The sequence below is a fragment of the Pristis pectinata genome, chromosome 1 (assembly GCF_009764475.1).
Source record: "Pristis pectinata isolate sPriPec2 chromosome 1, sPriPec2.1.pri, whole genome shotgun sequence".
Lineage (NCBI taxonomy): Eukaryota > Metazoa > Chordata > Chondrichthyes > Rhinopristiformes > Pristidae > Pristis > Pristis pectinata.
In genome coordinates, this window is record NC_067405.1 from 99,740,118 (window position 1) to 99,766,111 (window position 25,994).

Below are 25,994 nucleotides of genomic sequence, written 5' to 3' on the forward strand. Positions count from 1 at the left end.
AGTACAGGATTATAATACATTGCTTGTGGATGTACCCTTGAGTTACCTGTATCACATGTATGATTTCTGATACATTGATGTATCAGCTGTTGCTGTTAATTGAGTGCTGTTTGCCATCAATTAAGGATGTTTGGTTAGGGGTTCTATTCTTGCTGCTCGTCTTGCTAAAATAGCAATATAGAGAAATGTACGAACAATACATTTGGGCTACTGCGTCTGAGGAAATGGCAAGGCAGTAATCAAGTGTGTGTGGATGGGGGTGGGGGGTAGATAGAACAATGCTCTCCAGATACAACAGTAACAATGGCATTCAGTGAGTGTGGGAGATACATTGGTGAGGTGGAAATGTTTGAGAGGTCACAGTCTCTGTACACGGAACAGCTGGAAATGTTTCTGAGAGCAAATTATGTGGGGAGAAGGGGTTAGATAGTCTTAGGTGAGGTTTAAAGGTCGGCACAATATTGTGGGCCGAAGGGCCTGTATTGTGCTGTACTGTTCTATGTTCTAAGATCCCAGGGAGAATGGATGAAACACAACCATACTTGAAAAAAACAAAATTGACACTGTTACTAGCCTTGGGACATGAAATGTACAAAACACCAGACAGCTTATTAATGCTACAGAACATGCACAGACCAAAAAGCATAATCAGGTCAGGCACTGTGTCAGCATTTGGGGCAAGAGAACTGAAGGATAACTCCTTGAGACACTGGATAGGATAGTCATGAGAGAGAGCATGCAGAATTTGGGAAGGAGCCTGAAGAATGTGAAACAATTTTGCTCAGCATATGATTCTGATGTATGGGCTGGGAGCAAGCCCACAGAGATAGTACTGTTGATATGGTCCTCATCTTCGCAGCTGAGTCAAGTAAATGCTCCAAGGGCCTTTGGTTGGAAAACAGCAGGTCATGTGGGTGACTGAGGACTGTAAGGAAAAGGCAGGAAGCCTTGCTAAGGATGCCCTGAAGGCCACCCAGCTTTAGCATGCCTGTTCAAGAAGGTCTTATATTTTAATAGCCACCAAATAAGGCATGCTGCTCAGGCTTACAGGTCCCTCAAGAAGTTAACTGCTGCTAAGATCAGTAGTCTCCACTTGCATCAAATGCAAGGGGGCAAAGAGAGAGAGCAATTCCTATTGGGTACCATCTAATGCTTGGAACCAGAGAGTGAAGAGGTAGAGAGAGATGTACATTTGAATGGAGTGTAAGGTTGCCAGTAGAGACAGACGGGTTTAATTCAGAATCATGGAGGTGGACCACAGCCATGTACTTGCGACCATGGGCAACAACTGGATTGAGCTACTAGAGCTGATGAGGGACTGTGCATCTCAAAGAACTGTAGCATCGAGCAGTGATGAGATCCTGGAGGCGTTCAAGCTGTGGGGTGCACTGACTCCAACCAAGAAGACCAACGATGAGGTGGACTCTGGAGGCACCAGGAAGTCTAGAACTCACAAATGGGACCACGCTAGGACCACCAGCTGTGGCTCTTACAGGTTGATTGTGGAGAATTAAATGATCATTACCATGGTTCCATTGGAAGGTAAAAGAAGCTATGACTGGGGAAAGGCAGCATTGTAAAGACAAGCAACTCTCCATGGAAGTTTATGTGGTGATCTTGGTACAAGCAGTGATTCACCAGCTAGTGCAGATAGTGCCTGAACACAGCCCTACCTTTATATGCTTCAAGGAAAGACATGTTGCCTCATTAAACAGAGGGCAAACAAGGTTTGAACATAAATGAGAGAACTTATGCTCAAAGATCATCAGATAAATTCAGATTCAGCTTCTCCCGTGTCTATGCTCATTTGTCACCTTTGATCTACTTACAGCCACTTCAGCTATACTTTCATCAGCAAATCTGAAGCCCACCAGTTTAATTCTGTGTTTGTGGTAAGGATCCCATTTACAACTTTAAAGGTCAAGATGGACAGGAGTTGTGCTATGCTTGCTTCACCCATGTGCCCTGGCATTGAGCAGCCAAAAAAGTAATTTTTAACAGACTTCTTTAGTCTACTGCAAAAATGTCCCAACCTTTCTGCAAGCTGTGTTTTTTGTGAAATCAGAAGGAATTCTGGAAAAATACCAGCAGACAAAAACGGATTAGACATGCTCTCTTCCTATCCTTTTACTGGGATGACACACATACTGTTTGGTGTCAAAGCAAACTGAAATCCCCAACAACTAAAACCAGCAAGCTGAATTTAACACCTGAAATGTGTTACTTCTATTTATTCCAGCCTTACTGCACCCAGCGAGGGCAGAGCTAAGTGTTCAAATCTACCATGACACACTGAAGGGATTAGAGAAGATATAGATATAGGGAAAAATATTTTTGTTTGCAATATATGCCATGGCTAATCATAAAATGATGTCCAATCTGACTCGCCATGAGGAACATTATTGAAAAAATTTTACCTGCATAATAGGAGTGCAGGATATGTGTTTAACACCGAACTTCAACAGAAACAGCATACCTGGATTAGTAACAGGCAATTTCAGTGGTATACTAATAATGCCCACCAGGTCCTCAGTCGGCACCAGGGAACGAAGAATGGCTCGGATTCGGATAGCTTCACCTTTGCCTGCTTGGATTAGCTGAGGGAACAGTGACAGAAAAGACAGTAGTTGAAAAGCAGACAGTGTTTCTGTATTGTAGCAGACCCAAGACTTTAAAAGTAATGTATTACCCCACTTTCTATAAATCATAAATTTATTAAATATTTCAAAATAGATATTTTATTAATTTGATATTTGGGAAGAATAATCTTTATTAAATACACTTCTAAAAAAAGATTTTCTTACATGCATCTCTGGAGCACATCGGCCAAGAAGATCAATCAGAGCCGAATAGAAGGACATTATAGAATTACCCATGTGCACAACTTCTTCATCCTCCTCTTCACCACTGTTACAAAAGAAGCCATTTAAATAGTTTAAGTTATTCAAATAAAATAATGGGAAAAAAACTTTCCCACAATTTGGTTAAATCACATAACTACAACATTGGTGAAAATTATTTCTTCTTCCTGTTGATGCAGCAGTACAATGTAAATGAATTTGGGTTCAGGTAGCAGAGCAAAGTGGAGAGATATTATATCGGAGTCAGATTATGTCAGAGTCTCATTATACTTCATTTTATGCCAACACATTTGATTTTCACAGAGTTCAATTGTTATACATGCATGGAAGAACATGCAGAACCTGCTGACCTCAGATTCTAATTCCCAATATTAATACATAACATCATAAACTACTGCCTTAAAAAAGGTTTATTTTGTCTTCGATAGGGACGTGGGGACGACGAAGAGACTTGGGGAGTATTATGGATGCACTACTATATATGTAATTCTACCTACATCAGTGACATATGAAAGCACTAGAAATCAAAGCAAGAAGTCAGTGAACATGCAGTCGCAAACAACAAATAAAGAACAGGTACCAAAACAAACATTAATAAAACTCAAACTGATGCTGCAATGGTCTCAGAAGCATTTGAAGTACCTCTGATGGTGATTTAATTTCATTTGCTTTGTTGTATGCTGTTCTGATCTCATTTACTTTGCTATTGACAACTTGAGGCACAACTGCTGGTGCAATAGTATGAAATCAAGGTAATCACAGGGCTGTATTAATGTGCTCTGCCTGTTTACCACCAGGAAATTAGTGAGGCTAGGATGAGCTTCTCATTTTCTAACTAGAAATAAAAGACTGAATAATCAGAGAACCCCATGTACAAACTCAGATTTTTTGTGATCCATGCAGAAGAAATGCTGGGAGAGGTTCTAAACCCATTTTATGATTAATGGATTAGCAATTACAGATGCCTGGGAAACTTCTGCAGAGTTTGCAAAATGTAAACCTGGCTCCCAATGGTGCAATAAGAACCCAATTTCAACATGTGCATGGAGTGTTCCACGTCTTCATTCATGTTTTTAACTTCCCCCATTTTTGCCCAATGATCTTGTTTCCTTTGCAATATCAAGTCTTTTTGGCCAACCATTAATCTTTTATTAATTTTTTTTCCTCAAAGTAATCTAGATCACTACTTATTTGCCATTGTCATCAATTTTTAAAATGTTAAAATGTTAAATGCAAACAAAAACAGCAAAACTCTAAGAACATTTTATCCGTTAGATTGTTAACATCAGAACAGCAACTTGATGGAAAAGGAGAATTGTGACTCACCCATCTTTCCCAGCTTCAACAGGAGGGAGATCACGGCAGGGATCTTCCGAGATTTCAATGGCATCTTTCATTGCTGCTAACAAGCCATGTCCTCCTTCACCTCTCAGCGCAGGCCCAAAGCACTCTGGGTGACGAATCAGCAACTTCACAACAACACTTGCATTTTCCTCAACACTCTCACCTTAAAGAACAGCAAGGATCATTTTTACACCATGTTTTCATAAGATCATACCTCTTTAGTGAGGTAAATATAAGGGAGAAACATCAAGTTCAGATGAACACCCAATATCTTGCCATGTATAACGTGGCAGGAACTGACCTGAGATTAAACTATAAAGCCATTTCCAGAATATGACAGATTTCTGAACATTAAGGGACTCAAGGGTTAATCGGGTTAGTGCTGGAAAATGGTACTTAAGTAGATGATCAACCGTGATATTAATGGTTGGAAGAGCAGGCTTTAAAGGCCTAATGGCCTACTCCCTTCATGTATTTTTATGGCGCACTGAAGTGGTGCAGCTGGTAAAGATGAAGCTTCACAACTCCAGAGACTTCGGTACTTTCAAGACCTCTGGTGCTGTCAGTGTGAAGTTTGCCCTTTCCTCCTGTGACTATACATGGGTTTCTTGTCACATCCCAAAGACGTGCGGGTTGCTGTATTAATTGGCCACTGTAAATTGCCCCTACTTTGTAGGTTAGAGGTAGAATCTGAGGGGAACTGGGGGTATTGTGGGGTGTATAAAATGGAATTCATGTAGGATTAAATGTAAATGGGTGCTTGATGGCTTGTACAGAGGGATGAAGATTCTGCTTCCATGCTATAAGACTTTATACATGTGACTAAGATTTTGGCTTTTAAGAGTCCTACATCTCTCACAATAACCACTTTAAAGATTTATCCATCAACTTGATCTCACCAGACTCCAGTAGGCGGAGTGCACAAGATTTCACATCTCATTTTGCAATGGCAGATGTATTTCACAAACCGGTCTCAGTGGAAGGTTGTAGAGCAGATCAAGAACTCTGATGAGCAGTTAGTTACCCTGTGAATAACTGCCCATCAATTTGTGTTTGCTCTAAAGTGCTGGAGGTGTAAAATAAATCTCCCTTCTCCAGGTAGTGTTACTTCAAAATAAGATCTCCCTGGGTTAAGATCGAAGTTATGTGTGTTAACTTTATTTTGTTGGAGGAACGATATTTCTTCAGGTATATGAAGATGATACATTTTCTGAGAAAGATCCTGTACTAAAATGAACTTGCATTCATTTGGGAGTGGGATAGGGTGGTAGTTGGGGTAACTCTCAGACTGATGCAAAATATTTTTTGACACATTTAGTTTCTAATTGTGGACAAGCTCTGAACATAGACATTAAATGCATTGCTGAATGATTTTGCTCTTTGCTAATTACATTCACTTTCTTTACATGTAAAAAGGCTGTAGAGATAGGAAGTGAGCTTGTCAGCAAGTCAGTGGCTCAGGAAGTTATAGTGGGTGGAAGGGCAGTACAGTGGAATGAAAAAAGAATTACATTTTAGCTATGCTCTCCAGTTTCTTTTGGCATAGATTCTCTTCCTAAATAAGTATTAAAAATAACTTCTGCTTTGCTACATAGTATTTGAAATTAATGTGACTTACAGAAAGTTATTCTAAATTTCTACACTGTTCAAGCCTTCTGAAGTATTTGAGAGGCACCCCCTCCCCAAAATTCTTAATCTCTACCTTTCAGTTATCCAAAATATGTTGGCCCTGAAAATTTACGTCCCCGTGACAATGACAGAGCAGTGCTTGGATCCACTGGTCTGAAGCAAACTAACTCACTATTATTCCTAAGCCAAGGGCTTTTCTATAAAATGGAAACATATATTGCCCAGTGCTGGTGTCATTGGAACAGGAGAGAAGGACAGAGGGAATTCATACAAACATAAGAATCAGCAGCAGTTGCAGGCTACTCAGCCACTCAAACCTACCCTGCTCTTTCAAAAAATCATGGCTGACCTGATTGTAATCTCAGCCTAGCATTCCCATCTACCCACTAGAACATAAGAAATATGAGCAGGAGTCAACCTTCTGCCCCTTCAAGTCTGCACTGCTACTCGTCTTGGTTGATCTTCTACCTCACCACCATTTTCCAGCACTATCCCCATATCCCTTGATTCCCTTCATGGCCAGAAGTCTATCGATCTCTTTTTTTGAACAAACTCAATGACTGAGCTTCCACAGCCCCTGAGGGAGGAATTCCAAAGGTTCATTGTATTCTAGGATAAGAAATTTCTCCTAATTTCTTGACCCTTATTCTCGAACTGTGCCTCCTGCTCCTGACGCCTTGGCCAGGGGAAACAGTGCAACAACACTGTAAACCTTTTAAGAACTTTGTAAGTTTCAAAGAAAGCTCCTCTCATTTTTCTAAATTGTAAAGAAGACAGTCCCAATCTGCTCAGTCTCTCTTCACACAGCAATCCTGCCAATCTGGAACAAGTCTAGTGATTTGCTGCACTCCATGTAAGGCAAGTACATGCTTTCTTAGATAAAGAGACCAAAACTGAATGCAGCACTGTCATGCAGTCTCACCAAGGACCTATTGAATTGCAATAACCAGTCCCCCAGGGTAAGTTGGTGTGCATGCATCATTCTCCTTATCTCAAAGTCACGGGGAAGTAGTAATATTCCCAGCAGAATACAGCAGAATACAGCAGACCTTTGTGGAAGTTCTTCTGACAACATCAGTGCTGAGGAAGGACAAATAGACTCTGGAAGCAGAAATGGGGGTCTGTTCCGCAAACTGTAGTTGCAGAATAGGTGTTATATTTGAATGCACACAGTATATTAAATAAGGTAGATGAGCTCAGAGTGCAGTTAGAAATTGGCAGATATGTGGGCATCACAGAGTCAGGGTTGAAAGAAGATCACAAGTGGGAGCTAAATATCCAAGGATACACATCCTATCGAAAAGACAGGCAGGTGGGCAGAGGTGGTTGGGTGGCTCTGTTGGTAAAAAATGAAATCAAATCCTTAGCAAGAAGTGACATGGGATCAGAAGATGTAGAATCCTTGTGGGTAGAGTTAAGAAACTGCAAGCGTAAAAAGACCCTGATGGGAATTATGTACAGGCCTCCAAATACTAGCCAGGATGTGGGGTACAGATTACAACAGGAGATAGAAAAGGCATGTAAAAAGGACAATGTTACAGTAGTCATGGGGGATTTCAATATGCAGGTAGATTGGGAAAATCAGGTTGGCACTGGATTCCAAGAGAAGGAACTTGTAGAACACCTCCGAGATGTCTTTTTAGAGCAGCTTGTGGTTGAGCCTACTAGGGAAAAGGCAATTCTGGATTTGGTGTTGTGCAATGAACCAGATTTGATTAGGGAGCTTAAGGTAAAAGGAACCCTTAGGAGGCAGTGATCATATTATGATAGAATTCACCCTGCAGTTTGAGAGGGAGAAGCTAAAATCTGATATATCAGTATTACAGTTCAGTAAAGGTAATTACAGGGGCATGAGAGAGGAGCTGACTAAAGTCGATTGGAAGGGGACCTTAGCAGGGATGACGGTAGAGCAGCAATGGTAGAAGTTTTTGCGAGTAATTTGGAAGGATCAGTTCATCCAAAAGAAGAAGCAACATTCTAAAGGGAGGATGAGCCAACAATTGGCTGACAGGGGAAGGCAAAGACAGCATGAAAGCAAAAGAGAGGGCTTACAATATTGAAAAATTAGTAGGAAGTTGGAGGATTGGGAAGTTTTTAAAAACCAACAGAAGGAAACTAAAAAAGCAATAAGGGGTGAAAAGATGAAATCTGAAGGTAAGCTAATCAATAATATAAAAGAGGATACCAAAAGTTTTTTCAGATATATAAAGAGTAAAAGAGAGGCAAAAGTGGACATCAGACTGCTGGAAAATGACGCTGGAGAGGTAGTAATGGGGAACAAAGAAATGGTGAACGAACTGAATAAGTACTTTGCGTCAGTCTTCACTGTGGAAGACACCACTAACATGCCAGAAATTCGAGAGAGTCAGGGGGCAGAAGTGAGTGTAGTCACTGTTACTAAGGAGAAGGTGCTTGGGAAGGCAGATTAGTCACCTGGACTGGATGGACTACACCCCAAGGTTCTGAAAGAGGTAACTGAAGGGATTGTAGAGGCATTACAAGAAAGGTACCAGCATGGATAGAAGATTGGCTGACTGGCAGAAGGCAAAGAGTGGGAATAAATGCAGCCTTTTCTGGTTGGCTGCTGGTGACTAGTGGTCTTCCGCAGGGGTCGGTGTTGGCTCCGCTACCTTTCACGTTGTATGTTAATGATCTGGATGACAGAATTGAGGGCTTTGTGGCCAAGTTTTCAGATGATACAAAGATAGGTGGAGGGGCAGGTAGTGTTGAGGAAGCAGGGAGCCTGCAGAAGAACTTGGACAGGTTGAGAGAATGGGCAAAGAAGTGACAGATGGAATACAGTGTAGGGAAGTGTACAATCATGCATTTTGGTCGAAGGAATAAAGGCGTAGACTATTTTCTAAATGGAAAGCGAATTCAGAAATTGGAGGTGCAAAGGGACTTGGGAGTCCTAGTGCAGGATTCCCTAAAGGTTAACTTGCAGGTTGAGTCGGTAGTAAGGAAGGCAAATGCAATGTTAGCACTCATTTCAAGAGGACTAGAATATAAAAGAAAGGATGTAATGCTGCAGCTTTATAAGGCACTAGTCAGACCACATTTGGAGCATTGTGAGGAGTTTTGGACCCCATATCTAAGGAAGGATGTGCTGGCAATTGGAAAGGGTCCAGAGGAGGTTTACAAGAATTACCCCGGGAATGAAAGGGTTAATGTATGAGGAGCATTTGATGGTTCTGGGCCTGTATTCACTGGAGTTTAGAAAGATGAGGGGGGATATCATTGAAACCTACCAAATATTGAAAGGCTTAGATTGAGTGAATGTGGAGAGGATGTTTCCAGTTGTGGGAGAGCCTAGGACCAGAGGGCACAGCCTCAGAATAGAAGGACGTCCCTTTAGAACAGAGATAAGGAGGAATTTCTTTAGCCAGATGGTGGTGAATCTGTGGAATTCATTGCCACAGATGGCTGTGGAGGCCAAGTCATTGGGTATATTTAAAGTGGAGGTTGATAGGTTCTTGATTAGTAAGGGCTTCAAAGGTTACAGGGAGAAGGCAGGAGAATGGGATTGAGGGGGAAAAATAAATCAGCCATGATCAAATGGCAGAGCAGACTTTAAGGGCCTAATTCTATTCCTATGTTTTACCATCTTATGGTCTTTAATACAGCAATGAAGATTGAGTGGAGAGAGTGGATGTGGACAGAGGGGAAATCTGTTCAAACATTGTGAATGAGTGCACACATGTGTGTGTTTAAGTACTTCAGCTTCAGTCAGTTAGTTTTCTGTGGAGTGAAGGTATTGGGATATGGAGCCATGTCATGCAAATGGAAATTAATGTAGATCTCTGAAGAAGAGTTCCAAAATTAGGTAAATGCTAGTTTCACATAATTTGGGCATTTTATAATGCAGGTGTTAAAGCTGTCCCACAGCACTTCCATTGTATCAAGATTACACTGTACTCCTCTTTTCTATTATGTGCACCAATGTGGACAACGTCACATTTTCCACATTGTATTCCATCTGCCATGTTCTTACCCACTCATTCAGCTTATCTATATCCCTTCGAAGTCTCTTTACATCCTCCTCCGTGCTTACGATCCCACCTAGTTTAGTATCCAAATACAGAAATATAATGTTAGGTCCCGTCAGCCAAATTATTGATATAGATTATGAATAGCTGGGATCCAAGCACCAAGCCTTGCTCTAGTTACAGCCTGTCAATCTGAGATTACTTCCACTCTTTACTTTCTGTCCAGTAATGTTTCTCAATCCATATCCATATGTTATCCCAATTTCATGTGCTCTTACATTGTTAATCGTGTGAGACTTCTTCAAATGCCTTCAAAAATCCAAATACACCAAATCCACTAGTTCCCCCTTATCTACTCTATTTGTTACTTCATCAAAGAACTCCAGCAGTTTAGTTAAACATGATTTTTCTTTCATAAATCCATGTATGCTGTGGTCAATCCTATTATTCTTTTCAAGATGTTCTGCTATTATATCCTTCATTACAGGTCCTGGCATTTTTCTTACTACAGGCATCAGGCTAACAGATTGGTGGATCCTTGTTTTCTCTCTCTTCTTTTTTAAGTAGTGGAGGCCACACTTACCAGATCTTCGTCTATTCATTTAACCCATCTACATCTCTTTGTGGCCTCCTCATATCCTCTTCACAATTTACTCTCCTACCGACCATTGTGTCATCAGAAAATTTAGCAAGCCTATTTTTGGTGCTCCCATCCAAATTATTTATATAAATTGTAAAAGGTTGAGGCCCCAGCACTGATCCTCCTGGCAGTTGTGCCAACCAGAAACAGACCATTTATGCCTACTCCTTTTTTGTTAGCCAGCCAATCTTCTAGCCACACCACAAAAACAGAAAATGGTGGAAACACTCAGCAGGTCAAGCAGCATCTGTGGAAAGAGACACAGTTAATATTTCAGGTCCAGGACCCTCATCAGAATTGGGGAAGACAGAAAACAAGTTGGTTTTAGGTAGAAGAGAAGATGAAGGAGGGCTGGTAGAACAAAGGGAAAATCTCTGATAGGGTGAGGCCAGATGGCTAAATGTGGTAGTTAACCGTTTCTCTTTCCACAGATGCTGCCTGGCTTGCTGAGTGTTTCCAGGATATTTTGTTTTTTGTTTCAGATTTCCAACATCTGCAGTTTTTTTTATTTTTATTTTCTACCTACATCAGTATGTTACCTCTTGCATCATGAGCTTTTACTTTCTGCAATAATTTTTGATGTGACACCTTATCAAAGCCCTTATGGAACATTAAGTACAATACTTTCCTCTAATTTCCCTTTATTCACAGCACATGTAATAAATTGGTCAAACACGATTACCTTTCACAAAGGCATGTCGACCTTGCCTGATTTCCTCGATTTTTTTCCTTAATGCCCTCTTATGCCAACCTTAATAATAGCTTTTAACATTTTTCTAATGACATATGTTAACTATCCTGTCATTTCCTACTTTCCGGCTCCCTCACTTTTTGAATGAAGGAGTTACATTTGATATTTTCCAATCTAATGGAACCTTTCCCAAATCTAGGGCATTTTGGAAAATTAAAACTATCCAGATCAGTTTTCTTTGGAGGGGTGAACTTATTGAAACGCACAAGATCCTAAGTGGGCATGGCAGGGTAGATATCAAGATTAGTAAATTGGTTTATTACTGTCACATGTACCACGGTAGTGAAAAATTTTGTTTTGCATGCCATCCATACAGGTCATTTAATCACATCTGTGCATTGAGGTAAGAAAAGGGAAAACAATAATAGAGTGCAGAATAAAGTGTTACAGTTACAGAGAAAGTGCAGTGCAGGCAGACAATAAGGTGCAAGGCCATAACGAGGTAGATTGTGAGGTCACGAGTGGAAGAATTTCAAATGAGGGGACATACAAGCTTAGGGACAGCGTTTAAAAGTGAGCTGTGTGGGAACAACTTCTCACTAAGAGTGTGGTGAACCTCTGAAATTCTCTACCCCGGAGGGTTGTGGAGACTTTATTGTTGGGAATATTGAAAGAGGCAGTAAAATTATTGAAAGATCACGGAATCGAGGTCTATGGGGAACTGTCACATAATAGGAGACGAGGCCTGGGGCTGATCAATCATGATCTTAAAAAATGGTGAGATCGGATTGATGGGCTGGATGGCTTACTCCTGCTCCTGTTGTCTTAGTTTCTTGTATTCTTATCTCGCTAGCCAATTTTTTTTAAGTTCCTCAGCGGGAACTCAGAAGCTACAAAGAAGAAGAATTTTCTTATAATAAAGCGTATCCTATTTTTCCCAGAAATACCACAACCTGTAAACAAATTAGATCTTTAGCTTCTTTTTGCCACCCTGGTTTTATGTCTATGTCACTAAATACTCTTGGAAATTTCTACAGATGTACAGTGGAGAGTGTTCTGACAGGTTGCATCACTGCCTGGTATGGAGGCTCCAATGTGCGGGATCACAAGAGGCTGCAGAGGGTAGTGGACTCAGCCGGCTCCATCGTGGGCACAACCCTCCCACAAAACAATAAATTTCACGACATATGTCAGTGATAATAAACCTGATTCTGATTCTGAGAGTGTAATGGAAAAAAGACATGTCACTGGCAGGAATACTGCAAGCTGCCACCACCCCATCTGTACCAACTATTCACATGATGTCATTAGTAAAGGCAATTAACACAAGAGCAGTTTCAATACTTCAGAAAACCCTAGTTTGGACCTGATGTAGCAGAAATTGCGGCTAACTGGATCAGCCCTAAATTTTGGACGTTTCTTAACTTTTGCCATGTCAATAAATCAGACATTAAGCTTACCATTGACAAAGACTGCAAATCTTAAGAAAAGCAGATAACGTTCGCCTTCAATAGGATTCCAGCCAATATCAGGATATCCTTTGGCCACTAGCATTGGGCAGCTCTGTAAGCCACATGCAGCAAGATAGGTCACCACCTGTCAAATGGTAATGGTCACCTGTCATTTATGTCATTTTTATATTTGAAAAATTATCCATTGTGATTACCTTATTTAGCAATGAGGTATTTTAAATATAACATTTACACCTTATGATATCACAATAAGACATTTACAAGTTAATTATTTCAGCCACAAAAGTGTAATTACTCTTCAGATGTTGCACTTGGAGAGAAGTCCTTGTGAACATAACTCTCATTAGTTTCATCTGCACATTTGTTCAGTTTATTCACATATGAACTTATGCTGCCATAACTAATGCACTAAGCTAATGAGATGCTTTGTTCTATGTGTAAAGTTTAATTAATAAGCAAATGCATTTCATACTAGGTAAAAGAAAAAGTGTTGCACATTTGTGCTATTTTCAGTACTGGCAGTATTTCAACATAACTTTGCACAAACACTGACAAAAAATATTCAAACATTTTTGGTAATAATATCTAATCTCAAATGCCTTGTATTTTTACATTTGGAAAATAATCATGATTTTTTTTCCAATTGATCTACTCCTGATAGGTGTAGTCCTTTCATTAGCTGAAAATCTGCGAAACCCTGCTCACAAAGAGTGCTCCAAAACACAGGGAAAATCTTCACACGGACTGTTCCACGTGGCTGACAAAAAGGCAGGCATAGCTGGGGCCCATGTGAGTATCCATGACTGTTTATTTCCCTCTACGTATGCTGCCTGACCTGCTGAGTTCCTCCAGCACTTTTTGTGTATTGCTCAGATTTCAGCATTTGTAGAATTTTTTGTGTCTCTGAAAATCTTCACTTCTTTGCTTCTGAACAGCACTGCACCTAAGGGTTCAGCAATGCAAATTACATACATCTGCCCATCAGAGGACTAAGGAAGCTGATTTTCCATAATTTTGCCCATTTCAGTTCAGTGGTCAACATTAATAATTTCATTACTGATTTTAAAACTAGTGCTTAGATAATATTAATTGTATAGGCAGATTCATTATGTCATTGGTTTAGAGCTGGACTGCCTTTTGACTTGTTGTTGAATAATAGTCAAGCTTTACATCTAGAGACGGGGACTGCATTGAATCTGGGCAACTTTTTCTCCACCTCCCCACATTCTAGGACTTATGTAAGAGACGGATTAGAATTTACAACCATAACCTCTTCTGCCATCTTTCTTCGGCTTTTAACAATTGTTTCCCTACCACAATTTATGACTTCTGTCTTTCCATGATTGCATACAGGTCGTCCCCAGCTTATGAACACCAGACTTATGTACAACCCGTACATGCAAACAAGTGCTCGGGAGTCCGATGGGATGGATTTGCCAGCTACTGTGGGGCTGCAGGCATCTTCTGCCATGTGGGAACTCGGTTCACGACCCATTTCCAACTTGCAAACTGTTCAGGTTACAAACAGTTCCCAGGAACAGAACCCTACTGTAACCTGGGGGTGACCTGTACTTGCTTTATGACACCTTAAAATAAAAAGCCCAAAGTTAAAATGACACCTTCTCCCTAAGCCTGTGAAACCATTCTGTGTCCTCATCCTTCCAAGTTCTTATATCTTTCATTTGAGACAATGGTGTTCCCCTCTTGCTAGCCTCTTGATATAATGTTTTGGGAACTGCTATAATCCCAGCCATGGCACAACAGCATGAATTTTGGGATTGGTAACAAAGAGCAGGTTAATGAACAATGCCACAAGAAATAAACAATCCATAAATAAACAAACTGAATTAAAGCACAACAGTCAAAAAAGCACGTATTAAAACTCCTTGAAGGTTTAGTGGTCTGGCTGCTTACTGGTGTGTGGAGTGAAACAACAACGATGTACCCAGATGTTCTGAAAGCCCATCAACACCATCACTTTCCATACACCTCTTTTAGTTGAATGAGTCCCTAAGGTGATTCAAAGTGTTGAAATTGTGCCAAGGATGCTCCCAAAATGCTCCAGAACAAAAAAATAAATCAGTGGAAATGAAATTGTCCCTTATATGAGATGAAATACCTTTTCCAAGTCAGGTTCCTGCAAGTCGAGAGACAGCTCATTGTTGTCCATTACAGAGGCAGCTGCCACATCTAGAGGAGTGGAACCTCGCATGCTGGGTGATGCTGTTCGGAAAGAATAAATGCATTTACAATAATATAATTTCTACCACTGCCAATAAACCGAAATAACTGTTAACAATACATGAGCACTGTATAGACATTTGTCCGCACAAGGAACTGTATTTGCAGTTCATTCATTCATACAGCAGAGGGCAGCCTCTCCTACACATGCACGTGCAGGAGAGTGATTCTTATTTTCAACAGAAGCATGACGATAAAATTCCAATGTCAAATTCACAGACCAACTTGGGCACTTATCATTAAGGGCCACTCCCAAAGACTAATTTTCCACATAATACCAATAATGTTGTCACTAGTTAAGTTGTCATTAATAAAGGGAGAAGGGCACATCGTTTACTATTGCTGCTATTTCAGCTATTCTTAGAAATATAATGTCCACTGAATACTGTGTTAAATCTGACATGCCAATGAAATAAATTTGATAAAAGTAAGAGCTAATTATATAGCCTTGTGCCTGAACGAACACTTCAGAAGCAAACTAGCATAAAAGTGAAACAATGTTCTATCGAAACCCAAGTGTTTTTTTTGAGGAACATGTTCCAATCTGAAATTGTGAAAGCATTATCATTAGCTTCCCAAATATTTGAACACGTGAGGAAAAAAAACATTAATCCTTGGTGAACATAAATGCAGAAACAGGAGAACTTGTGTACTCTTGACCCATTAGCACAAGGTCAGTGCTGTGACACCCATCTATTCACATGAAACAATCTCATGGGTTAAAACTAAACTAGGTACCCAGTCCAAAGCTGCTATTTTCCAACAAGTAACTGAGATGGTCAAACATGGCCTTCTGATTCTGGCGGCTGATGCGGCAGAAGTAGCACAGGAATCGACAGCAGCTTGCCACCATTTCAGGGAAAGCGATCTCCTAAGTAGAGGTGATAAAAAAAGAAAACAGAATTTTTCGAAACTGCCTGTTAAAACAAAAATGCAAACCAAACTTTAAATACCAACTCAAAAGCAATAATACTGCAGATGCTGAAAATCTAAATCGAAACCAGAGAACTGGTGGAAAATTTGAGTTGTGAGGAGGAGACACTTTGCAGAGAGACACTGATAAGTTTAAGTGAGATGGCAAAACGTTGACAAATGGAGCATAATGTGGGGAAAATGCGAGGTTGCTCATTTTGTAAGGAGAAGAACAGAGTTTTATTTGAATGGGGAAAAATTGCAAAAAGCACTAACACAAAAGACTTGGGGATCCTTGTGCATGAAACACAGAAAGCCAGCACACAAAAGTGCAGCAAGTTATAGGGAAGGCCACAGAATGTTGGCTCTTATTTCAACTTATAAAAGTAGGGCAGTCTTGTTGCAACTATACAAGGCACTAGAGTACTGTGAACTGATGCTCTGATATGAGGAAAAGTATTATTTAATTGGAAGTGGCCCAGAGAAGTTTCACCAGCATAATCCTGGATAAGGAGGGATTGTTATACAAGGAAATATTAAACAGGTTGGGGCTTTACTCAATAGAGTTTAGAAGAATGAGAGGCGATTTTATTGAAACATATGTTTCAAAGTGGACAGGACAGGGTAGATGCTGAGAAGATGCTTCCTTTTATGGGAGAGACTTGTACAGAGCATGGACTCAGAATATGGGATTGAGATGAGGATTGAGAGTCTTTGCAATTCCTTACCACAGATACATGTGGGGGATACAGTCCTCAAGTATATTTAAGGCAGAGATAGATAGATTCTAATTAGTAAGGGAATCAAGGCTAATGGAAAAAGGACAGGAAAGTGGACTTGAAGAATGTTAAATCAGCCATGATCCTACTGAATGGCAGAGCAGGCTTGAGGGGCTGAATGGCCTACTTCTGTTGCCACTACTTATAGTCTTGTTGAATAATGGAATGCAGGAAACACTCAGCAATTTGGATTTCATCTGTGGAGAGAGAAACACAGTTAATGCTTCAAGTTGATGAGCTTTCAGCAGAACTCAATTTCGTTCTGATTGAAGGGAATTGACCTAAAACTTGAACTCTAGTTTTCTCTTCACAGATCCTATCTGGCCAGCCTTTTCCCTGTCTATTTTAAATACAATGTTTGATTTCTAGCTTATTTACGGATGAAGGTAAGATTTCCTTTTTTAAAATTCACCTATATTACAAAAACAAATTAGAAGAAAAAAAATTGTTGTAAAATTTTGATTTTGTTTTAGTGTACCTTATTGGGAGGGAGATTCTTCATAAAAGTATCAATTTTCCTTAGTTAAGGAGAGAAAAGAATTGTCCAATGAACAGACTTAAGATGATCTTTTGCACAAACATTTAAGATGGTGTTGGAAGTAACCCTCTTTCAAAGGGGTAGATTTTGATTGTACACAAGTGTAAAACTGGAAATATAAATTGGCAGAGGACTGTTGTAAATTGCTCCTCTCTCCCATTCAATTAACTTTTTCTCCTATGATTAGTCAATTCACTTAGAAACATTTGCCAAAACTGGGATTTGAACCTTGGTACACAGACATTATATTTCCTTTAAAATAATAAAATTAATTTCATGAGTCAATCTTAATTACCTCGTCTGTTTATGCCATCCTTTGTTATTTAAACAAGCTCATCTTCTTGACTAGGTCAGAATTTGTAGTGGTGAGTATGGAAGTGCTGAACAGAAATCTGAAAGGGTTTGTTAGACTTGAGCCTTATGTTATAATGTAACCCATGCATAGATCAGCAAGATCCAGGCAACATTTAGGAACAGGCTGACAAGGGAGTAACAGCCATCAATGCAAGTGCCAGGAAATAACTATTGCCAACAAAATGAGTCTTAACACCTCCCTCATTACTTGACAGCATTACCATTGCCAAATCCCACAGCATTACAATCCTGGAGTTACCAGTGACTAGAAAATTGAATGGATCAGCCACATAAATACTGTGGCTGCAAGAACAGATCAGAAGCTGGCTATCTGATGGTGAGTGGTGCTATTTTCCCCATGGCAAGGGTATCAAAAACAGGAGGGCATAATTTTATGGTGAGATGAAGAAGTTTTATGGGGGAATTTGAGGAAAAAGTTTTCACATTGAGAGTGGCTGACACCTGGAATGGGCTGGATTACTTTTCTTTTTATTAATCTAAACTCCATTTCCTATTTTTCTGTTCATCTGACTCATCCATTGTTACATTCCCATGATCTAAGCTTCACTATCAATTTTTATAGCCCAAGTACATTCCATTATCATGCCTTCTACTCTCTGAGTCACTGGCAAATGTCACACAAGTATGGTATCTAGTTCTGAGCCCTGCAGAACTAGAAATGTCCTTTCATTGACAAAACACCCACTTTTGAAAGATCATATACATTTTTCTACAGCTTGAGAATTTCAGATGGTTCATGCAGGCAGACAAGGGGTACACACAAGGGCAGTGCCATGGTGTAGCGGGAAGTTCTACTGTCTCACAGCTCCAGCGACCCAGGTTCAATCCTGACCTCTGATGCTGTCTTTGTGGAATTTGAACATTCTCTCACTGACAGCACAGGGTTCCCTGGGTGCTCTAGTTTCCTCCCACATCCAAAGATGTCTGGGTTGGTAAGTTAATTGGTTACTGTAAGTTACTGCTGGTGTTGGAGAATTAAGGTGGAGTTGATGGACATTGAGATTAGGTAACAGGGAAATAAATGAGGAAATTAGATTGACAGATTTGTTCTGAGACCTGGCATCGACTCAATGGGCTGAATGACCTCCTTCTTTGTTGTAAGAAAATAAGTGAACATTGAAGCCTATTTATGGTTTTACACGAGGCTAGCAAGCTGTTTATGGAAGCTGATGAACGGAAGTGAGGATTCAATCTGAGACCACCGCTTCCTGAACAAAAGAAGAGAGCAACTAACAGCAGTTTCTAGGGAAGGGATCTGAGGGGATGTTGGCAGTAGCTAATCGGCCAGAAGCACCAGAAACATCTCCAAGGGGCAAAAAGTTACAATAAATTGAAAGGCAATGAAAAGAGATTTGCACAATTCATACTGAATTAGCAGAACATCAATAATCAGAACATAGACAAGCATTGAGAGTTTATATCAAATTTCTCCTGGGGAATCTTTAATTTTGCAAAGATATTTAACTCTTCTATCAAATTACCTGTGATTTATTTCCTCCAAGCACGCTCACCATGATGTCCATGACAGTCTCATGCATCCCCAGCACTCTCATCAGGTTTGGATGCTGATAGAATACCTTATTGTTTATGATATCCCTGAAGAACATGGAACAACCCATCTGATATTAGCACAGGAAAACATAATTGAAATATCATTTACCCAAAGTTTGACCTTTCAATGCCAATTCCAATTTCTATTTCAGAAACAATTTTCTCACCTTTTCCCTGAAGACATTTAGCACCTTGCTGAATCTGCTTCCCCAGCACTGACTGCTTTCTGTCACCTCAACCACTTAACCATCAATGAAGTGTGACCACTGACAGTGAATGTTCACAGACCATTTGACCAAATAAGCTCAGGACAGCCAGAGCCAGAGCTCTACTCAGGGTTCACAGTTGTGCATCCCCAGCATGCCATCTTGAATTGTGATCAGGAGTGACAGTCTCCTCAGTGATAATGCTCACTAACAAAGGTTATTTATAGTGCCATCACAACTTACATCGGCTAACACAAAGGCCAGATCTCAACTTGGGTTTTGACCATGTAACCTCTCTGGAATTTGCTCTTGTCCTGACTGTCATATTGTTACAACTCCACTTTTTAGCCTTATGTTTCCTTCTAAGATATTTATTTATTTGTCACATGTACATCGAAACACACAGTGAAATGCATCTTTTTGCGTAGTGTGTACTGGGGGCAGCCCGCAAGTGTCGCCACTCTTCCGGCACCAACATAGAATGCCCATGGCTCCTAACCTGTATGTCTTTGGAATGTGGGAGGAAACCGGAGCACCCGGAGGAAACCCACACAGACACACGGGGAGAATTTATAAACTCCTTATAGACAGCGGCGGGAATTGAACCCAGGCTGCTGGCGCTGTAATAGCGTTATGCTAACCGCTACACAACCGTGCCGCTAACAGATAAGTCAGAATCCCAAAGCTACACTAAAGTTAGGAACATGCTTACAGTAAAAAAAAACAACTTCACAGAATATTTCCTGCTTAAAGCAGCAAAATAACAGAGATATTTTCAAAAGATATCATATTGGTCCATACCCTAATCCGCGAATCATAAGTGTTTCTTCTTGCTTTCCCATTCTAACACTAAGGAGGGATCGAATCTGTCCAAGGGAAACCAGTAGACTGACCGTTTCCTGTACGGAGGCAGCACTGATGGTGTATGCTTTCCGCATAGCTTGCAGGAGCTCACCAATTGCATCATATTGTCGGCGCAAAAGGCTAAACATAGTTTTAATCAGTTCTGCATCCTGAATGTACGACTCTTGAGCCCAGTGCACAATAGTCTGTGAGATTAGTTGCGTCAGGTTGGCTGAAACATAGAAAGTTCAGAATCCAAATGATTCATACTTTGAGAGTTACTTCAGTATATTGAAATTCCTGAAACTACTTCACAAAAATAGTGGATAATTTGGCAACAAGAATAAAATAGTTTAAGGAGTGACCAATATTGTGGCTGTGGAATGCAAGAGGTTTTGTGCAGAGATTCAGAGAATGGAAGGATTAGGAGAGGAAATGCATGGTTTGAAGGTGGAAAGCTCTGTTACAGATGGAGATGTGTGAATCAGAGGAGGAGATGCACAGGAGGTGTGAGCTGGAAGTGTGGTAGGAGGATGAGTGACTGAGACTTAAATGGGATAGCATCTTGGCAGCAGAATAAAAGTCATACAGAGGTGATAAGGCTGTGAAACTATGTCAACTTGTTATTTCAATCCATTAAACAGTAACTTCCTTGTTCATACAGTCATCAGATAACACTTCAATCTATTTTAAAAATTCACTTTGAATGTTTTTTTGTCAGCATTTGATAATATTTTGGAAGACTCTGCATTCTGTGTGGGGGAGGACATTGGAGCAAACTGCATTCAGGCTGGCTCAACTGCTGTCAGATCCAATTCCACTCCTAACTTTCAGAGAGACTTACAAATGTGTCTGAAGAGGTATAAGCAGGTAAACCAACCCTGAAGTCAGGGTAGAAGCATCTATAGGTTCTGGATTATAGACTACAGTTGTAGTTCTATATTTTGTTGAGTATCCAGATTCCAAAAATATGTGCAGAAACAGTAATTACCTTGAGCTTATTGCCACCATGGTCGTGTGCCATGCCAATTGTCATTTAGGCAATATATATATATATATTTTTTTAAGTTTGCAACTTGAAATTCTCATATTTGAAGCAAATAGCAGAAGTACATTCAAACAAAGATAGATAAAAGATGCCAGGAACAAAGGAATGGAATAATGTACTGATAGGATTACATCAAGCAGAATGCTTTCATGCAGCATCATTATTGATACTGACCAGTTGAGCCAAACAGATTAATTTTATACCAAACACAGTTCAATGGTAAGCAATTGTAGCAATAGAATAGAATTTTCACCTGCTATGCTGAGAATTTTGTTTTGAGTTTCTTTTGAAGAGTTTCCAATGAAAAGCAGCTTAATTTTTATTCCATGCATCGAAGGTAAATTGTAACAGTTTAGAAATATAAAACTGAAGCATCTCTTTGCCAAAGAGTTACTTAAAACTTCAGATGCATTTGAAACATTCAAAATCAACCAACTGAAATTAGTATCATATTACACTTAAATGTAAATAGGGTTATTAGTAAATCAAATTTAAGGAATGAGGCTTAAATGAAATTTTAAAAAGTATGGAAATAAGCAGTAAACACTCAACATCATACATTTTCCCATTTATAACTGTTCACTGACAACTTGTTTCATGCTCTAAGGAATGTGATCCCTCTTAAATCAAGAACAGAATGGAGGTTTACAGTTTTAACATCTGTTCTGTCACTTCTGAAATTCATGGTGTTCTCTTTCAATGATTTATCGCCATAAATAGATTAACATACAAATTTGTTTTTTTTCTGATCATTGAGTTATGACAAGTCAGTTAACTAGTGCAGAAGCACTTTACCTATCTTTGATATTTATCTGGAGGTGTTAATGTGTACTAGCCGATATCTTTATGTTGTAAACAAGTAACCACTTTAAAGATTCACGTGGAAAAAAAATACTCCTCAAATGGCCTAGTCCACTTATATGATTCTGCCCACTTATTTTGAATTCCTCATATGAAAAAACAGATATTCTTATTTTATATATTAATATATCCAAAGAAGAAATAAAAACTATAAGATAGGCTGTAAGCTTCTGTTACAAGTAGGCAACTCCTCCCTTGTCTCTGGTAACCTCTTCTTCAATACTTAGGGAAAATTACAGCGAGTTTTCAAGTGAATTGGACCGAGGAAGATGGTCACTAGTAGTGATACACTGCTATGGGCTGGAGAGATCCCTGATTATTAACCTGTTGATCCTACAATTATTTCTCTGGCCTGTCCAGAAAATAAAAACACTATCACTTAAGATTCAGCTGCAAAATTAATCAGCACAACTGCCTGCACTGTAAGCAGTAAATGCACAGTCTCAAAGGGTCCATTACACACCAATTTGCTGAGGGATTTATGTCTGGTGTAAACGGAGAATGATTCGAACCATCTCAGAAGGAGCTGCTGAAGTAAAACTCCTGAAACTGTAGATGACAGTATAACCACAGTCTTCACTAGTTTAACTTCAAAAGAAGGAACTCATGACTGGAACTTCATTAATGAATGAAATATATATATTTATAATAATATTTATATAATAATATTTATAATAATATGTATTATAATAAAATTTAATGAAAACAGTCTTGTGAAACAAAAGTGGTTCTCCTTTCATTATTCTTCGAGAAAAGTGCTTTTCTTTGCTGGTAACAGTGAGAAATCACTTTTTGCACAGGCATCATTGTATATTTATGCACAAATTTCAATAGGCATCTGAACAAGCTGGAAACCAGGATGATGGAAAATAATTGGTTTGGCCTTCTAGGCTGGAAGCAAACTTAATGTTCATTGAGTGCTTCAATAATGGACGGAATTTGCACAAAAATGCCAGCAGTTTTGCACAGTACTGACATCATCTCATCTCTCATCAGAAAGTGAACATGGAAGTCCTTAAAGTTTGGTTGGTGATTTCTTGGGAATGCTGTAGGGAAGACCAGTGGCAGAGCACAAAATTGCTGTATTCCCCAAGAGTTAATCTGGGGAATCTGCCTCCTCAACTTGCACCAGTTTGGAGGCTGCAAAAATCACAGGCCCATTCATTTGAATGGAGAGGAATAACCTCAAAGGAAAAAGCATATGACTATTTAAATTTTGCACTATTTTTGTATTTCTTGAGTTTGTTTTGATATTTTTAATTAACTACATTTTAAGAATTAAGTGATTTAAAATCTATTTTTTGAATATTGCCTCATTTTTGTAATTGTTTAATTGATTTTTAGTTGTATTAATTTGGAAAGTTTGGGGTTTGGCTATCCCATAGAACGTAGAACACAGAACATTACAGCACAGTACAGGCCCTTCGGCCCACAATGTTGTGCCAACATTTTATCCTGCTCTAAGATCTATCTAACCCTTCCCTCCCACATAACCCTCCATTTCTCTATCATTCATGTGTCTATCTAAGAGTTTCTTAAATGTCTCTAATGTATCTGCCACCACAACCTCTGCCGGCAGTGCATTCCACACACCCACCATTCTCTGTGTAAAAAAACTTACCCCTGACATCCCCCTTATATCTTCCTCCAATCACCTTAAAATTATGCCCCCCCATGTTAGCCATTGTCACCCTGGGAAAAAGTCTCTGACTGGCCACTCGATCTATGCCTCTTATCATCTTATACACCTCTATCAAGTCACTTCTCATCCTCCTCTCCAGAGAGAAAAGCCTTAGCTCACTCAACCAGTTGTTGAATTTTTCCTAGTCATCCCCATAATAGCATATTATCACCCAAGGGCCTATTGCACCACAAGGCTATCCATTTGTGATCAGGACGGCACTTAGCAGTAAGATAATATCAGAGGATTTGCAAAATAGAGAGACACAGTACAGAAACAGGGCCTTCAGCCCACTGAGTCCACACCAACCATCAACCACCCATTTACACTAATCCTACAAGTCATCCCATTTGTTTTATTCTCCCCACATTCTCATAAACACCCCCCAAATTCTACCACTCACCTACAGACTTGGGGCAATTTACAGTGGCCAATTAACCTACCAACGTGCATGTTTTTGGGATGTGGGTCGAAACCAGAGCACCCGGAGGAAAACCATGCGGACACAGGGAGAATGTGCAAACTCCACACACCCGGATCCCAAGGTCAGTATTGAAGCCAGATTTCTGGTGCTGTGAGGCAGCAACTCTGCTGGCTATGCCACAGTTCCACCCTGTAAACCTGTACTTCCATTCAGAGGTGACAGCAGGTGGTATGTATCCTTTAGCAATTTCTGGCCCAAAAGGATTTCAATGCTAAAGAAATCTTCCTGCATTTAACTAAACTGTTACTCATCTTCAGAAGAGTCCAGGTTTAAAACTCAGAATATTTGAGTCTACCATGTTGCCACTCACCAGGTTTTTCTACTTCTTTTTCACTTGGTGGTTCTTCTATTTTCTTTGGCTTCCCTTTGATTTTATGCACTAAATAAAGTAACTTTCCCATCATAGATTCATCCTTTTCTTCTTCCTCCTCTTCTTCAAATGGAATACCTAAAGGTAAAGCATATTGTCAGAAGGCTGGAGTTCAGTTCACAATCACCGGCATTTAATAAACATCAGCCAACATCAATGGTGTTATGAGAATGGGGGAACATTGGTGCAGCTGGTAGAGCTGTTCCTCACAGCTCCAGTGACCTGGGTTCAATCTGTCTGTACGGAGTCTGCATGTCCTCTCTGTGACCATGTGGGTTTCCTCCAGGATCTCTCATTTCCTTCCACATGCCACAGACATGCAGTTTGTTAGGTTAATTGGCTACTGTAAATTGTCCTTAGTGTGTTAGTAGAATTAGTAGAATTGGGAGAGTTGATGGAAATGTGGGGAGTATAAAATAATGTAAATGGATGCTTGATGTTTGGCATGGACTTGGTGGACCAAAGGGCCTGTTTACCTGCATTATGACTCTATGACTCACTATAAATCTTCATAATTGAGTGAGGAGCCAGAAGAGAATTTAGGATGAAGCTATTTTGCACACTGTATTTCACATTCAACTTCATCTTATTTTCCCTCCCCCTCTTTCTAACCTGACATAGTCTGCTGAATAACCCTTTGTTCATAAACAATTTCTCAAAAGCTAATAAAAAAAACAAATACTTGTTTATGTATATAAGTCTGTGCCGTTAAAGTGACTTGAATGATAGCTGATTTATGTATAAGTATTGCAAGCTATCTTTTGAAAGAAATATTATGTGTATTTTAATCACATACTGATCAGGCAGGCACGGTAGCATAGTGGTTAGCATAATGCTTTACAGCGCCAGCGACCCGGGTTCAAATCCAGCCACTGTCTGCAAGGAGTTTGTACGTTCTCCCCGTGTCTGTGTGGGTTTCCTCCGGGTGCTCCGGTTTCCTCCCACATTCCAAAGACATACAGGTTAGGAAGTTGTGGGCATGCTATGTTGGCGCTGGAAGCGTGGCGACACTTGCGGGCTGCCCCCCAAAAGTCACTACGCAAAAGATGTATTTCACTGTATCGATGTACATGTGACTAATAAAGATCTTATCTTATCACATTCTCTGCTGCAGGGCTAGAAAACCAGAAGCACCATTATGATCAGTAACCAAGACCTTTTGCCTTAGTGAATGCTAGGGCCATCAACAAATAGTTCAATATGGATAGAACAGAGGTACAGGTCTGCTACCAGGTCTTTTCCCTGCATGAGAGTTTTTTTTGGGAAAAGTGTGGTGATTCTTGCTATCACCACATGCATACCTTCCCATTGACTGCCCCTGAGGCTGTGGTAACATGGGCAAAAGGAAGAAAACTCTGTTAGGAATCGGATCACAATTGACATGTGACAGATGGGCAAAAGCAGAAAACAATGGTAGCCTTCTGCGGTGATAGACCTTTGAGTTTTTGTCATTTCCAACAGGACTGACAAAGTTTGTATGGA

The 25,994-nt window shown here is 39.9% G+C and overlaps 1 protein-coding gene across 1 annotated transcript in view; it reads right to left on the reverse strand.

Moving 5' to 3' along the window:
• ryr3 (ryanodine receptor 3) overlaps positions 1 to 25,994 on the reverse strand; it is a 266,715-nt gene that overhangs the window by 136,720 nt on the left and 104,001 nt on the right. The window contains 9 exon segments of the mRNA XM_052015084.1: positions 2,477 to 2,597; positions 2,805 to 2,907; positions 4,188 to 4,368; positions 12,612 to 12,747; positions 14,743 to 14,846; positions 15,603 to 15,732; positions 18,950 to 19,064; positions 20,027 to 20,300; positions 24,453 to 24,590. Coding sequence (XP_051871044.1) covers positions 2,477 to 2,597; positions 2,805 to 2,907; positions 4,188 to 4,368; positions 12,612 to 12,747; positions 14,743 to 14,846; positions 15,603 to 15,732; positions 18,950 to 19,064; positions 20,027 to 20,300; positions 24,453 to 24,590 — 1,302 coding nt within the window.